At 19.5% G+C, this 17844-nt stretch overlaps 2 protein-coding genes across 2 annotated transcripts, besides 8 other annotated features; both read right to left on the reverse strand.

Annotated features, from left to right (window-relative positions):
* Nucleotides 1-2657: 2657 nt before the first annotated feature.
* Nucleotides 2658-3190: a repeat region.
* A 589-nt stretch (nucleotides 3191-3779) lies between these two features.
* Nucleotides 3780-4253: a repeat region.
* Nucleotides 4254-5094: 841 nt separating this feature from the next.
* PGAL8A_00322400 (fam-g protein) lies at nucleotides 5095-6061 on the reverse strand (the record flags this gene model as incomplete). Its single annotated transcript, XM_028672248.1, has 2 exons — nucleotides 5095-5856; nucleotides 5987-6061. 2 exons carry the CDS (start codon nucleotides 6059-6061, stop codon nucleotides 5095-5097), a joined length of 837 nt encoding a protein of 278 aa, XP_028528819.1.
* A 2763-nt stretch (nucleotides 6062-8824) lies between these two features.
* Nucleotides 8825-9501: a repeat region.
* Nucleotides 9502-9982: a repeat region.
* A 155-nt stretch (nucleotides 9983-10137) lies between these two features.
* Nucleotides 10138-10549: a repeat region.
* Nucleotides 10550-10596: 47 nt separating this feature from the next.
* Nucleotides 10597-11304: a repeat region.
* Nucleotides 11305-11892: 588 nt separating this feature from the next.
* On the reverse strand, nucleotides 11893-13369 carry PGAL8A_00322500 (fam-g protein; the record flags this gene model as incomplete). Its single annotated transcript, XM_028672249.1, has 2 exons — nucleotides 11893-13164; nucleotides 13295-13369. 2 exons carry the CDS (start codon nucleotides 13367-13369, stop codon nucleotides 11893-11895), a joined length of 1347 nt encoding a protein of 448 aa, XP_028528820.1.
* A 1476-nt stretch (nucleotides 13370-14845) lies between these two features.
* Nucleotides 14846-15262: a repeat region.
* Nucleotides 15263-16668: 1406 nt separating this feature from the next.
* Nucleotides 16669-17362: a repeat region.
* The last annotated feature ends 482 nt before the right edge of the window (nucleotides 17363-17844 follow it).

Below are 17844 nucleotides of genomic sequence, written 5' to 3' on the forward strand. Positions count from 1 at the left end.
CAAAGTAATATTCATCATAAAAAATATATTTATATGTTATATTTTTGAAAATTTTCATTATTCCATAAAAACTAATTTTTATAATTTTAATTTTTTAAAACTTTTAGCAAAATATGTACACATATTTTTGCTTTAATTATATATCATTGAGTTATAAAAATGATTACATCAGTGTATTGTTTATTTTTATTGAGATTTATATGTTATTATTACTTAAATTATAAAAATTAAGATAATGTTTATATTTATTTAAATTCCTTTTTTTTTTTTCAGGTTTTTATTGTCATATATTTCAAATTATATACCTGAAAAAGACAGTTCACACCTAGCTGTGAATTTATAATTTAAAATGCATTTCATTATTTCTAAAATTTATTTGCTCCAATAATATATTGTTATGTAAGAAATTGAATCATAATTAAAATAAATTCAAATTTATGTAAATTACATTTTTATTATTGTTTTCATTAAAACTACAATTATACTCATAAATGTAAATAAGATTATAATACCTTTTTTTTATTTTTTTCAATATTTATTGCTATATAACATAATTTTTTTATCAAAAATATTTTAGCGGTTGTACGTTAAAATTGTTTATGTTAATAACATTTTATCACTATAACGTATATCCATTATCTTAATTACATATTATTTATAAACATCCTGCATTAATATTAAATCAATTTATGTATCTTACGATATAAATGGTCATTATGCCACAGTTACTTTTAGAATTGATACAAATTAAATTACTTAATTTATTAATATAAATAACATTAAACAGTTGTAATATTCGATAATCATGATATTCACCAATATAATATGTTTATCATTATACTTATTTTTACCTTTATTATCATTTAAAAAAAAAAATTTTAATTTTTTTTTTTTAAATTTTTTTTATATCTTTGAATCTTTAATTCATTCAGAATAAACATAATTATTATTAAATTCATACATCTTACTTTTATTAAAAATTAAAATCCTTATTGAATATTGATTAATATTTAATAGTAATTTATTTATTTCTTCATTATGAGTTATGTTCAGCAATTAAAATATATTGGTGTTGAATAAACAAACATTAATAATTAGTAAAAATGCAAATAAATTATATGGATATTAATTACGTGAAAATTTTATTGTTATATGTATAAAATTTTCTCTCACAAATTAAAAATATAAATATTATGCAAATTAAACTCTTTTATATGTAAATATCTTTTATCTATTTAAGATCTCTTTTTTATTGGTACTAAATGTTATTCCCAATTTTTATTTTACCAATTTTCTCTCTTTCATTAAATCTTTTTAAAAAAAATGTGTATATTTTTTTTTTACGTATCTCCATTTATTAAAAAAAAAAATAAAAAAAAATTCAATAATTTTTTTTTTTTTTTTGCGTGTGTGTGACCAACTACGTATTCTTCGTATAGCTAGTCCTTTTTTTTACCAAAAAGCTTAATGAAGCCTTTTATTAAAGAGCATAAATGAATTCAACAGCTCTACCGTCCTAATATAACTTTTTTCTTAAAAGGTTAAATTTCATAAGGCGTCTTTGTAAATATTAAGACAGAATTTTAGTAAGAGTTTTTATTTTTTAAATTTAATTTGTTAAAATCATTGACGTATTATTAATAAAAAGTAGTGTGTATAAATATTATCATTTTTAATATTTTAACACTAGTTTTTCTCTAAAAAATAATCATAAATTTAATAAAAGCACATTTTTCTGATTTATATTTTTTTAATATTTTATGTAGAAGTTGTTCTTACTAGTAAAAATATATAAAATATAAGAGTGTCTTACATTTCATATAGATATTACATGATAATAAAATAATTTAAATAGTGTGTGCATTGGAGATATAGAAACTTAAATTATCCAAATAACATTTCATGAGATATTATAATTATTATAAATAGTATAATATTCCTAAGGAAAAGAAATTATTTATAGCTCTGATTTATTAATGGTTATTAAATTACTTTTCTAGTGTCAAACAAATAAATTAATAAGGAAAATGTAGTGTAAACTGTACTTAATTTTACTATAAAATTTTTATTTTTATTAATAAACATTAAATATTGCTTAGTTAATTATTTTTTTTAATATAAGCAACATTCCAAAATGTAATTTCCTTAATATTACATTTTTGCTTAAAATAAAAATATACATTCTATAGTAGTCTGCACATTATCCTCCAAAAAAAAAAAAAAGAAAAACTAATTTCTTTTTTAAGAATACATTTTTTTTTGTAATAAAATAAATATGATCATTATATATTTTTTTTTTAATTGTAAATACTCACACAAAAAAAATATTATTTATTTATTTTTTTTTAAGTGCAAGTATGTATATACATATTTTTTTTTTTTTACATACTTTTTAAATAACTATTTTAGAGAAGACATTTATTATATCATATTGTCCTTGCGAATAAGCATGCACAAAATGAAATGTTTTTATTCAATTTATTCGTCTAAAATTATACAAAAAGATCAATAGTATTGTTTATAGACCAATGTATTAACCAACTGATTTATTAACATGGTGTTCGGTGACTTTGTGGTTAATAAAAGGCTTTATTAACCTTCTTGGAAAATAAAAGGACTAGTTAAATGATGAATATGAAGTGTGTCATGCACAACACAGAAAAAAAAATTGATAAGAAAAAAATCAATTGGAAAAAGATATGTTACTAATAAATAAAAAAAAAAAAAAAAAATTCATTTTTTTTTTAGCGAATGAAATATATTTTGTAACGAATTTTGCAAAAGAAAATTTTTATACATATAGAAATAAAATTTTCATATAATAATTATTTATATAATTTTCTTTGTATTGTCAAGAATTGTTTATGTTTGTTAATTCAACAGCAATATATATTAGTTGCTTAATGAAACTTATAACAATGAAACATGTAATTTACAATTAATTAATAATCAACGTTCAATAAGTATTTAAATTTTTAATAAAAATTGGAATTTTTATTAAAGTAAATAAATGCCTATTGAAATCAAAGAATGCTGAACGAAGTAGAGCACATAATTAAGAATAACTCGCTCAAAGCATATAAAAGTATATATAAATACACCAAAATCGTAGAGGCACCTCTACATGCTCTTTATTAATTCGTTTGTTCAGTACTAGAGTAAAGTCACCGAACACCCAGTTAATAAATCAGTACTCCCGCAAAGTTATTGAATAAGAAATTAATAATTAATATTTCAACTAAAAAATTAATCTTTTCAAAAAAAAAGTAAATATATTTTTTTTTCTGTATTAAAAATTAGAAAATGAAAATAAAGAAATTAACATTAATTTTTTTTTTTTTTTTCTTTTTTTTTTTTTTTTTTTTTTCATCTAGAATTTGCATGTATAACTATATTTTTTCCATACAACTATTATCGTTTATTTTTAAAAAGGTTAATAATACACTTTATTAACCAACATGCAATAGTTAAGTAAAAAAAAAAGAAAAATATTAGTTGATGTTTTTTTATTTTCGTAATTTAAATACAGAAAAAAATAAATTTTTACTTTTTTTAATAGGAATTTACTGGTCGAAAAATAGATGAAAAAGTTATTGACTAAAAAAGCTTATTGTAGTGTATTTTTGTATAAATTTTAATAAGAAAATTTTATATTAACTATAATAAAATTTTTTTGTTTTGTAGTACTTACGTAATTTAATTTGAACTTTATCAATTATTTATGCTAGTTAACTTGAGAGCAATAAATTTGATTTGTTAAATATAAATCATAATATAAGTTAAATATATGTAATTAATGATTTATTAATTTCCTATTCATTACTTTGCTGGAGTATGAAAAAAAGGATTAACAACGAGCAGGTAGAATTTCTTGTACCATTTAAATGAATTTAAATTTGTTTTTAATATTATAAACCATTGAAATGTATATGGTCTCCTTCATTAAGCATTTATTGTTTTTAAGAGGCATTTAATTATTTTAATAAAAATCCCTATTTTTATTAAACATTTAAATCTTTATTAATTATAGTTTTAAATCACATGTGTTTTACTTATAAGGTTACGATTAATGTTTAACAATTCAAATTCACTTCTCTAGAATTAGCAAATATAAATAACAAAACCCGAAATAAGTTATACAATACTACAAACGCGAAAATTTCATTATAGATAATATAAAATTTCCTCTTTAAAATTCAAGGATAAAAATTTGCCACGAAAAAACTTTTTATCAATTTTTTTTCTATTTTTTAATAACATGAATATATTTTTTACAATAGTCAATTCTTTTTTTTTCATTTATCTAGTACTTTCATGTCTATTTATATTCCATATAGCTATTAATTTATTTCTCAAGAATGCTAATAATTCCTTTTATTAACAAATCTTTAACTCTAATAATTCTCAATAAAGACTTTTTTTTTCTTTTTTGTGTCCTTTTTTTGTCATGTAGATAAGCTCGTAATAATTTTATATGAAACGTTTTTTCTTCTATTTTATCCTCTACATTTACTACCTGATTTATTTACATTCCATAATTTACATTTTTAATTTATTAAATTATCATTCAATGAATTTACTATAGTAATGAAAAACATATTATTAAAAAGAATATGGTATTTTCTCTAGTAATTAAATGAATTTTAAATCTAATTTTAATTATATAAACAAGTAAACTGCAACAATGCGGTTCATTGTGAATTTACTTTGATAAAAATTATGTATTTTTATTAAAAACATATATTCTCATTAATTATTAATTTTTAAGTACAAAATATTTATTGCTTTTTATAAGTAATTTTCAATAATTTAAGTTCACTGCTTTTAAAAATAATAAAAATACTTAAATAATAGAAAAAAATTTTAATTATATTAATATTACTCAACGAAAAAATTATTCTTAAAAATTAAAAAATATTCTCATGAAATTTTTCTTTTCTAAAAAATTTTTCTCTTTTAATTTTTTTTCTTTTTAAAAAATAAAATTCATCTCTATAAAAAAAATTTAGACAATATATTAATTTTTCTTTTTTTTACTAGATCCTGTGCATGAGAAATCCTATATTCTCTGTTAAAATATTAATTTTTATTCTCTCAATGGTTATCACACCTACAAAAAAGAAATTTCAAAATATTTGATTTCTTTTTTTTTTTTTTATTTTTTCCCTGCTCATTCTTATATTTGTATTCTTCTTTATTTTCTCTCATCTCTTTCTCAGATTCAGATTCGGATTCCTTTTTATTGTCTATCACATCTTTCATAGATTTGAATTCTGTTTTATTGTCTCTCATCTCTTTCATACATTCGGATTCAGTTTTATTTTCTCTCATCTCTTTCCAAGATTCGGATTCTGTTTTATTGTAACTCATCCCTATCTTAGATTCGGATTCTGTTTTATTTTCACTCATCTCTTTCTTACATTCCCCTATAAAATTGAAATATAATCTGTAGAGTTCTTTCATAACACTGCGAATTAATTTTCCTTTTTCTTCTTCAGAAATATCACTTCGATCAAATATTGAAGATAGTTCATTTACTTTGTTCGCTGAAATATTATTCCATTCATTATTCCATTTTTCATCTATCCATTTAGGATCCATTCCACATGTTTCTTTTTTAAATCGCTCCAACAATGATGGATTAGTGACTTTCTGCCATCGATCGTACGGATTCTGCTGTAGTAGCAAATTTTCCCATTTGTTTTTTTTATCATCTAATGAATATTCTTCTATGCATCCTTCCGAGTATGTTTGCATTTTTCCGGCTATATCACCCTCTGTTAATATTCTTTCATATTTTAACTCATTTTTTGTTTGCAATATATATTTATCAATCAATATTTTATAGGAATCACACTATGGATTAAATAAAAATTTTTTTAAAAGAATGTTTCTTTTGTTAGAATAGTAAATCAAATGGAATGTTAAAAATAATTAGAAATAAAATATATCTACATGTATATTTTTTGTAAAAATTTTAACTTACGTTATAAAAATATTGATACATCCAAATTAAAAGAAGGAATGTTGTAATTTTTAAATTTAAAGTTAATGTTTTCATATTAATATATTTATAGAATAATATTGAAGTGGTAGTTGTTAATTCAGATTTAAGATTTTTCAATTTTCAATCATACTAAATTATGGATTTGTAATATTAATTTAGATATTATTATAACTTATATTAATTTCTTAAATTTTTAAAATAGAAAAATATTTTCATATATGAAATGTAATTTGTAATTTTTTATTATTACATATGATAATATGATTACTTTAGATAGGAATAATATTCTTAATTCTTTAAAAAATAAAATAAGAATGTTAATTTACAAATAAATAAAAAATTTAATAAATCGGATAAAGTTATTTTAAAAATATTTTATTAAGATTTAATTTATCTTTAATTTATTTAAAAAAATTAAATATTTTTAATTTAATGCACATAAAAATTATAAATGATATACATTTAAAGTTTAAGGTTTTTTTTTTATCTTTTTTTTATAAACTACCAATCTCTGTGAATTATGTCGAACTTTAAATTATTTAATATACGGTATATTATGATTTATGAATATTAATATTCGTATATTATAGAGATATATCTGCATCAAAAAAAGAAAAAAAAACATTATAAATTAAAAATTTTTATACTCATGTATCTATCATACAGTATACTACATTTGTGACAAATTTTCACTTAATATAAAACTAATTTTTGTTTGTGAATATTTTTCTTTTAAACATAACTTTTTTGATTTTTCTAATATACTCTTTTTTATCTTAATTCTTTTTTTTTTATTTTTATTATTGATAAATATTTATACAATATATATACATATTTATTTTTTGTTTTAACTATTTTTTAAAAAAAATTACTTTTCAACTATTTGAAAAAAAGAAAAAAAACTATTAAGTACTTAAATTCAAAAGAAAAAGTGAAAATAGTTATTTACATTAAAGAAATTATAATAACAAATCTTCTAAAAAGCACATTTAAAAGTCAAATAAATTAATTACAATTTAAAAAAAAAAAAAAAAAACTATTTTTTTAATCATATATTTAAAGTAAAAACTATTTTTTAAAAAAAATTATTTTTTTTGACAAAGTTACTTAATTTATTCTAAAAATACATTTTTATAAATTTACTTTTTTACGAGTAATATTTATCAGTTTCAAAATTAATACAAATGTTATTTACTGATTATAAAAATATAACTTTAGTTAAATATAATAGATTTTTTCTTATAAAATTCAAAAGAATGCATTTTTACTGTGATATAAAAAATATCAATAAATAAAGATAAAACAGAATTATAAAATAACATTTTGCATATATATTATTTAATCTTCTAATTAAATATAAAAAAAAATTATTTTACTTTTTTTTTTTTTATTTTTATATATTTATTTGATATGTTTTGATTATTATTATGATGTGTTTATTTTCTATTTTTATTTTTGGTTTTATACATTTATAGCGCAATTTTTTATTTTTCACTTTACTTACCAAAAAATTTAGGTAACTCATTTATATAGTATAAATAAATTCAACAATTGTTCCTTTCTAATATAACTTTTTTCATAAAGGGTTAAATTTAATAAGATACCTTTGTAAATATTAATGCAGAATTTTAGTAAGAATTTTTATTTTTTTTAATTTAATTTGTTAGAATCTTTGACGTATTATTAATAAAAAGTAGTGTTTATAAATACTATCATTTTTAATATTTTAACACTAATTTTTCTCTAAAAAATAATCATAAATTTAATAAAAGTGCATTTTTTATGATTTATATTTTTTTCATATTATATGTAGAAGTTGTTCTTACTACTAAAAATATGTAAAATATAAATGTGTCTTACATTTAACATATATATGCATGATATTAAAATAATTTAAATAGTGTGTGCATTGGAGATATAGAAACTTAAATTATCCAAATAACAGTACATGAAGTGTTAAAATTATTATAATTATTATAAATAGGATAATATTCCTAAGGAAAAGAAATTATTTATAGCTATGATTTATTAATGGTTGTTAAATTATTTTTCTCTTGTCAAACAAATAAATTAATAAGGAAAATGTAGTGTAAACTCTATTTAATTTTAATATAGAATTTTTTATATTTATTAAGAAACATTAAATATGACTTATTAGTTAATTATTTTTTTTTAATATAAGCAGCACTCTAAAATGTAATTTCCTTAATAATACATTTTAGCTTAAAATATAAACATACATTCTATAGTGAATTTGCACATTATCCTCCAAAAAAAAAAAAAAAAAAAAAACTAATTTTTTTTTTAAGATTATATTTTTTTTTAGTAATAAAAAAATATGGTCATAATTTATATTTTTTTTGAATTGTAAGTACCGACACAAATAAATATTATTATTTATTTATTTTTTTTTAAGTGTGCTCACTTTAAGCGCAAGTATCTATATACATATATTTTTTGTTTGCATACTTTTTGAATAACTATTTTAGAGCAAGCATTTATTATAGCAAATTGTCCTTGCGAAATAGCATGCACAAAATAGAATGTTTTTATTCTATTTATATGTCTAAATATTATACAAAAATGGTAAATAGAATTATTTTTAGAGAAGTGTATTAACAGATATAATCAATATAGGTAAAGCTAAATATGTTCACTATACGTCCAGAAAACTTAGTGACATTCAGCGGAAATAGAGTACAATATAAAAAAAATAATTTTCAATTGTTACAACTTGTGAAACATTTGATTATTATATTAAAGGGTCTATGGTATTAATTTATTTATTGGATGTTCGATGACTTTGCTAGAGCACTCTTTTATAAACTGGGTATTCGGTGACTTTATTAGAGTACTGAACAAACAAATTAATAAAGAGCATGTAGAGATGTGTCTACGATTATGGTGAATTTATATATACTTTTATATGCTTTGAACGAGTGATCCTTATTTATGTTATCTACTTCATTCAGCTTTTTTTAATTTCAATAGTCATTTATTTATTTTAATAAAAATCCTTACTTTTATTAAAAATTAAAATCCTTATTGAATATTGATTAATATTTAATAGTAATTTATTTATTTCTTCATTATGAGTTATGTTCAGCAATTTAAATATATTGGTGTTGAATAAACAAACATTAATAATTAGTAAAAATGCAAATAAATTATATGGATATTAATTACGTGAAAATTTTATTGTCATATGTATAAAATTTTCTCTCACAAATTAAAAAAATATAAATATTATGCAAATTAAACTCTTTTATGTAAACATTATTATCTTTTTAAGATCTTATATTTATTGGTACTAAATCTTACTCTCGATTTTTTTATTTTACCAATTTTCTATCACCATTTTCATTACAACATTTAAGAAAAAAATAAATATATTTTTTTTTTTTTTTTTTTCGCTTTAGCACAATCAACTATGTATTCTTCATATAGCTAGTCTTTTTATTATCAAAAAGTATAATGAAACCTTTTATTAACCAACTATAGAGGTAAAGAAGTACAAATTCCGACGTCAAAAATAAAATTGTTAAGTAATAAAACCAGGGAGATATATGAAAAGTAACTGGAGAATTTAATACGCGTTACGAATAAAAATAAAAGGAAACTAAATCTGATGCATGATTTAAAGTCTAAAGATTATCTAGATATTCATAAACGGAATAGCATTATAATAAATGACATTAACGACAATCAGGAGAAGCAAATTGAAAATGGAATACAAAAAGGATTTGATGTAATAAAACAAGGCAAAAATAACAAACATTAAGTAATAACCATTACTTTCACATGGTGGTAGAGTATAGTTAATAAAAGACTTCATTAACCTTTTTGGTAATAAAAAGAACTAGCTATATGAAGAATACGTAGTTGGTCAGCACACACAAAAAAAAAAAAAAAAAATGATGATGAATTTTTTTTTATTTTTCTTTAAAAAAAAAAGAGAGATACGTAAAAAAAAAATATATTTATTTTCTTTAAATGTTTTAAATTAGAGAAAAATATTGGTAAAATAAAAATTGATAGTAAGATATAGCATCAATAAAAATGAGATCTTAAGCAGATAAAAAAATATTTACATAAAAGAGTTTAATTTGCATAATATTTATATTTTTAAGTTGTAAGAGAAAATTTTATACATATGACAATAAAATATTCACGTAATTAATATTCATATAATTAATTTTCATTTTTAATAATTGTTTATGCTTGTTAATTCAACAGGAATATATTTAAATTGCTGAACATAATTCATAACAGAGAAATAAATAAATTACATTTAATTAATAATTAATGTTCAATGAGGATTTAAATTTTTAATAAAAATAAGGATTTTTATTAAAGTAAATAAGTGCTTCTTAAATTAAAGAATGCTGAATGAAGTAGATTACATAATTAAGAATCGCTCGTTCAAAGCATATAAAAGTATATATAAATACATCAAAATCGTAGAGGCAACTCTACATGCTCTTTATTAATTTGTTTGTTTAGTGCTCTAGCAAATTCATTGAACATCCAATTAAGAAACCATCTGATAATAATTCTGAATCCAACTTTTTTTCTTCTATTTTATTCTATTGTTTTATTAACTGGGTGTTCGGGGACTTTACTATAGTAATGAACAAACCAATTAATAAAGAGCATGTAGAGGTGTCTCTACTACTTTTGTATATTTATATATATTTTCAATTTGCTTTGAACGAGTGATCTTTAATTATAATCTACTTCGTTCAGCATTCTTTTATTTCAATAGGTATTTATTTACTTTAATAAAAATCATTAATTTTTATTAAAAATTTAAATACTTATTTAACATTAATTATTAATTAATTATAATTACTAGTTTATTTGTTATTAGTTATATTCAGCAATTATTTTATATTGCTGTTGAATTAACAAAAACAAAATAAATTATATAAATATTAATTACATGAAAATTTTACTGTTATATGTATCAAATTTCCTTTTACAAAATTCATCATGAAAAAATGTTTCCTTTAATTCCTCACTCTAAAAAAAAAAATTCTTTTTTTTTTTTTTTTTTTTATTTATTAGTAACAAATATTTTAAAAAATTGATTTTTTTAATCAATTTTTTTTCCTGACTATTTTTACATTTTTTTTTATCAAATTTTTTTTTCTGACAGTCATTGTACTTACTTTTTAAAAAGTACAGACAAAAAAAAAAAGTCATCAATTTTTTTTTTGTGTGTGTATGCATGACCAACTTTGTATACTTCATTTAACTAGTTCTTTTATTTTCCAAAAAGGTTATTTAAAGCCTTTTATTAACCACCTCTACATTTACTACCTGATTTATTTACTTTCCATAATTTACATTTTTAATTTATTAAATTATCATTCAATGAATTTTCTAGAGTAATGAAAAACAAATTATTAAAGAGAATATGGAGTTTTCTCTAATAATTAAATACATTTTAATCTAATTTTAATGATATAAACAAATAAACCGCACTAATGCGGTTCATATTGGATTTACTATGATAAAAATTATGTATTTTTATTAAAAACATATATTCTAATTAATAAATAATTTTTATATACATAATATTTATTTCTTTTTATAAGTAATTCAGTAATTTATTTACATGATTTTAAAAATAATAAAAATACCTAAATAATAAAAAAAAATTTTAATTATATTAATATCACTAAACAAAAATTTTATTCTTAAAAATTAAAAAATATTCTCATGAAATTTTTTTTTTGTAAAAAATTTTTTTCTTTTAATTTATTTTTTTTTAAAGAATAAAATATATTTCCATAAAACAAATTTAGAAAAAACATTAATTTTTCATTTTTTAACTAGATTTTGTTCATGACTAATCCTATATTCTCTGTTAAACCATTAATTTATATTCTCCTTAAGATTATCAAAACAATATGTAATTCCCAAATTTTTTTTTTATAATTTGTTATTTCATATGTTCCCTGCTCTTTCCTAGATTCGGATTCTGTTTTATTTTCTCTCATCTCTTTCTCAGATTCAGATTCAGATTCGGATTCTGTTTCATTGTCTCTCATCTCTTTCTCAGATTCATATTCCGATTCGGATTCTGTTTCATTGTCTCTCATCTCTTTCTCAGATTCAGATTCGGATTCTGTTTCATTGTCTCTCATCTCTTTCTCAGATTCAGATTCTGTTATATTTTCTCTTATCTCTTTCATAGATTCGGTTTCTGTTCTATTGTCTATCATCTCTTTAATAGATTCGGATTCTGTTTTGTTGTCTCTCATTTCTTTCTCATACTTAGATTCGGATTCTGTTTTATTGCCTCTCATCTTTTTCTCAGATTCAGATTCGGATTCTCTTTTATTTTCTCTCATCACTTTCTCAAATTCGGATTCTGTTTTATTGTCTCTCATCTCTTTCTCAGATTCAGATTCAGATTCAGATTCGGATTCTGCTTTATTGTCTCTCATCTCTTTCGTAGATTCGGATTCTGTTCTATTTTCTCTCATCTCTTTCTTAGATTCGGATTCTGTTTTACTGTCTCTCATCGCTTTCTCAGATTCGGATTCTGTTATATTTTCTCTTATCTCATTCATAGATTCTGTTTCTGTTCTATTGTCTATCATCTCTTTAATAGATTCAGATTTTGTTTTATTGTCCCTCATCTCTTTCTCAGATTCAGATTCCGATTCTGTTTTATTGCCTCTCACCTCATTCTTAGCTTCGTCTACAAAATCCATATATAGTTTGAAGAGTTCTGTTTTAGTATCAAGAATTAATTTTTCTTTTTCTTCATTTGAAATATCACTTCGTTGAAATATAGAAGATAGATCCTTAACTTTGTTCTCTGAAATTTGATTCCATTCATTCTTCCATTTTTCGTCTATCCGTTTAGGATCCATTCCACTTATTTCATTTTTAAATCGCTCCGACAATAATGGATTAGTGAATTTCTGCCATAGATCGTATGGATTACTCAATTTTCGTGAATTTTTCCATATTTTTTTTTTTTTTTCTTTTTCTTTATTTTCTGTTGGACATTCTTCTTGGCATCCTTCAGCGTTAGTTTGTTTTTCTCCTGCTATGTCAACCTCTGTTAATACTCTTTCATATTTTAACTCATTTTTTATTTGCAATATATTTTTATCAATCAATGTTTTATAGGAATCACACTATGGATTAAATAAAAATTTTTTTAGTAGAATGTTTCTTTTGCTAGAATAGTAAATCAAATGGTATGTTTAAAATAATTAAAAATAAAAAATATCTATATTTACATTTTTTGTAAAAATTTTAACTTACGTTATAAAAATATTGATACATCCAAATTAAAAGAAGGAATGTAGTAAATTTTAAATATAAAGTTAACGTTTTCATATGAATATATTTATAGAATAATATTGAAGTGAAAGTTGTTAATTCAGGTGTAAATTTGTTTCAATTTTCAGTAATACTAAATTATGGATTTGTAATATTAATTTAGATATTATTATAACTTACATAAATTTCTTATATTTTTAAAATAGAAAATTATTTTCATATATGAACTGTAATTTCTAATTTTTTATTATTACATATGATGTTATTATTACTTTAGATAGGAATAATATTATTAATTCTTTAAAAAATAAAATATGAATGTTAATTTACAAATAAATAAAAAATATAATAAATTGGATAATGTTATTTTGAAAATATTTAATTGGAATTTTATTTATCTTTGAATTATGTAAAAAAATTAAATATTTTTAATTTAATGCGCATAAAAATTATAAATGATATACATATAATGTTTAAGGTTTTATTTTTATCTTTTTTTTCTAAACTACCAATCTCTGTGAATTATGTCGAACTTTAAATTATTTAATATACGGTATATTATGATTTATAAATATTAATATTCGTATATTTAGAGATATATCTGGATCAAAAAAAGAAAAAAAACTCTATAAATTAAAAATTTTTATACGCATGTATCTTTCATACAGTATACTACATTTGTGACAATTTTTTACTTAATATAAAACTAATTTTTGTTTGTGTATATTATTCTTTTAAATTTAACTTTTTTGATTTTTCTAATATACTTTTTTTATCTTAATTCTTTTTTTTTTATTTTTATTATTGATCAATGTTTATACAATATATGTGTATATTTATTTTTTATTATAACTATTTTTTTAAAAAAATTACTTTTTCAACTATTTGAAAAAAATAAAAAAAAAATTCATTAAGTACTTAAATTCAAAAGAAGTGAAGATAGGTATTTACATTAAATAAATTAAAGTAACAAATCATATAAAAAGCACATTTAAAAGTCAAATAAATTAATTACAATTTAAAAAAAAAAAAAAAAAACAATTTTTTTAATCATACATTTACAGTAAAAAATATTTTTTAAAAAATGTTTTATTTTTTTACAAATTTACTTAATTAATTCTAAAAATACTTTTTTATAAATTTACTATTTTGCGAGTAATTCTTTTAAGTTTCAAATTTAGTATAAATGTTATTTACTGAATATAAAAATATATCTTTAGTTAAATATAATAGTTTTTTTCTTATAAAATTCAGAAGAGTGCATTTTTATTGTTATATAAAAAATATCAGTAAATAAAAATAATGCAGAATTATAAAAGAACATTTGGTATATATATTATTATAATCTTCTAATTAAATATAAAAAAAAATTATTTTATTTTTTTTTTTTGTGCCTTTATATATTTATTTGATAAGTGTTGATTATTATTAGAATGTTTTTATTTTCTTTTTTCTTTTTAGTTTTTCATATTTATAGCACAGTATTTTATTTTTCATTTTACTTATGAAATTTAGGTAACTCATTTGTATAGTATTGATTTATTAAATGGGTGTTCGGTGACTTTGCTAGAGTACAGAACAAACAAATTTATAAGGAGCACGTGGGGATGCCTCTACGATTATGATGTATTTGTATTTATTTTTATATGCTTTGAATGAGTGATCCTTATTTATGTTATCTACTTCATTCAGCAATTTTTTGATTTCAATAGACATTTATTTACTTTAATAATTATCTTTATTTTTATTAAAAATTAAAATCCTTATTGAATATTGATTAATATTTAATAGTAATTTATTTATTTCTTCATTATGAGTTATGTTCAGCAATTTAAATATATTGGTGTTGAATAAGCAAACATTAATAATTAGTAAAAATGCAAATAAATTATATGTATATTAATTACGTGAAAATTTTATTGTCATATGTATAAAATTTTCTCTCACAAATATAAAATATAAATATTATGCAAATTAAACTCTTTTATATGTAAATATCTTTTATCTATTTAAGATCTCATTTTTATTGGTACTAAATGTTATTCCCAATTTTTATTTACTAATTTTCTCTCTTTCATTAAATCTTTTTAAAAAAAATGTGTATAATTTTTTTTTACGTATCTCCATTTATTAAAAAAAAAAATAAAAAAAAATTCAATAATTTTTTTTTTTTTTTTTGCGTGTGTGTGACCAACTACGTATTCTTCGTATAGCTAGTCCTTTTTATTACCAAAAAGGTTAATGAAGCCTTTTATTAAAGAGCATAAATGAATTCAACAGCTGTCGCTTCATAATATAACTTATTTCTTAAAAGGTTAAATTTCATAAGGTATCTTTGTAAATATTAAGACCGAATTTTAGTAAGAATTTTTATTTTTTAAGTTTAATTTGTTAAAATCATTGATGTATTATTAAAAAAAAGTAGTGTGTATAAATATTATCATTTTTAATATTTTAACACCAGTTTTTCTCTAAAAAAATGATCATAAATTTAATAAAAGTACATTTTTCTGATTTATTTTTTTTTAATATTTTATGTAGAAGTTGTTCTTACTAGTAAAAATATATAAAATATAAAAGTGTCTTACATTTCACATAGATATTACATGATAATAAAATAATTTGAGTAGTTTTTGTATTGGAGATATAGAAACATAAATTATCCAAATATCTGTTCAAGAAGTATTAAGATTATTATAATTATTATAAATAGGATAATATTCCTAAGGAAAAGAAATTATTTATAGCTCTGATTTATTAATGGTTGTCCAATTATTTTTCTCGTGTCAAACAAATAAATTAATAAGGAAAGTGTAGTGTAAACTCTACTTAATTATAATATAAAATTTTTATTATTATTAATAAACATTAAATATTGCTTAGTTAATTATTTTTTTATAATATAAGCAACACTCCAAAATGTAATTTCCTTAATATTACATTTTAGCTTAAAATAAAAATATACAATCTATAGTAGTCTGCACATTATCATCCAAAAAAAAAAAAAAATAAAATAATTTCTTTTTTGTAATAAAAAAAATATCATCAAAGTATATATTTTTTTTTAATTGTAAATATCCACACAAAAAAAATATTATTATTTATTTATTTTTTTTTAAGTGCACTCACTTTAAATGCAAGTATGTATATACATATTTTTTTTTTTTACATACTTTTTGAATAACTATTTTAGAGAAGACATTTATTATATCATATTGTCCTTGCGAATTAGCATGCACAAAATGAAATGTTTTTATTCAATTTATTCGTCTAAAATTATGCAAAAAAGGTCAATAGTATTGTTTATAGACCAATGTATTAACCAACTGATTTATTAACATGGTGTTCGGTGACTTTGTGGTTAATAAAAGGCTTTATTAACCTTCTTGGAAAATAAAAGGACTAGTTAAATGATGAATATGAAGTGCGTCATGCACAACGCGGAAAAAAAAATTGATGATCATTTTTTTTTTTGTTTGTACTTTTTTTTTAAAAAAAAAAAAGTATAAAGACTGTCAGGAAAAAAAATTGATAAGAAAAAAATCAATTGGAAAAAGATATGTTACTAATAAATAAAAAAAAAAAAGAAAAAATTCATTTTTTTTTTAGGGAATGAAATATATTTTTTGACGAATTTTGCAAAAGAAAATTTTATACATATAGAAATAAAATTTTCATATAATAAATATTTATATAATTTTCTTTGTATTGTCAAGAATTGTTTATGTTTGTTAATTCAACAGCAATATATATTAGTTGCGTAATGAAACTCATAACAATGAAACATGTAATTTACAATTAATTAATAATCAACGTTCAATAAGTATTTAAATTTTTAATAAAAATAAGGATTTTTATTATAGTAAATAAATGCCTATTGAAATTAAAGAATGCTGAACGAAGTAGAGCACATAATTAAGAATAACTCGTTCAAAGCATATAAAAGTATATATAAATACACCAAAATCGTAGAGGCACCTCTACATGCTCTTTATTAATTTGTTTGTTCAGTACTAGAGTAATGTCACCGAACACCCAGTTAATAAATCAGTACTCCAGCAATGTAATTGAATAAGAAATAAATAAATTAATATTTCAACTCAAAAATTAATCTTTTCAAAAAAAAAGTAAATATATTTTTTTTTTGTATTTAAAAATTAGAAAAAGAAAACACAGAAATTAACAATTAATTTTCTTTTTTTTTTATTTTATTTTTTTTTTGTATCTAGAATTTGCATGTATAACTATATATTTTCCATACAACTATTATCGTTTATTTTCTAAAAGGTTAATAATACATTTTATTGACCAACATGCAATTGTTAAGTAAAAAAAAAAGAAAAAAAAAATTAGTTAATGTTTTGTTTATTTTTGTAATTTAAATACACAAAAAAATACATTTTTACTTTTTTTAAAAGGAATTTATTAATCGAAAAATAAAAAAAAAAAGTTATTAACTAAAAAAGCTTATTGTGGTGTATTTTTGTATAAATTTTAAAAAGAAAATTTTATATTAACTATAATAAAATTTT

The sequence above is a fragment of the Plasmodium gallinaceum genome (genome assembly GCF_900005855.1).
Source record: "Plasmodium gallinaceum strain 8A genome assembly, contig: PGAL8A_v1_90, whole genome shotgun sequence".
Lineage (NCBI taxonomy): Eukaryota > Apicomplexa > Aconoidasida > Haemosporida > Plasmodiidae > Plasmodium > Plasmodium gallinaceum.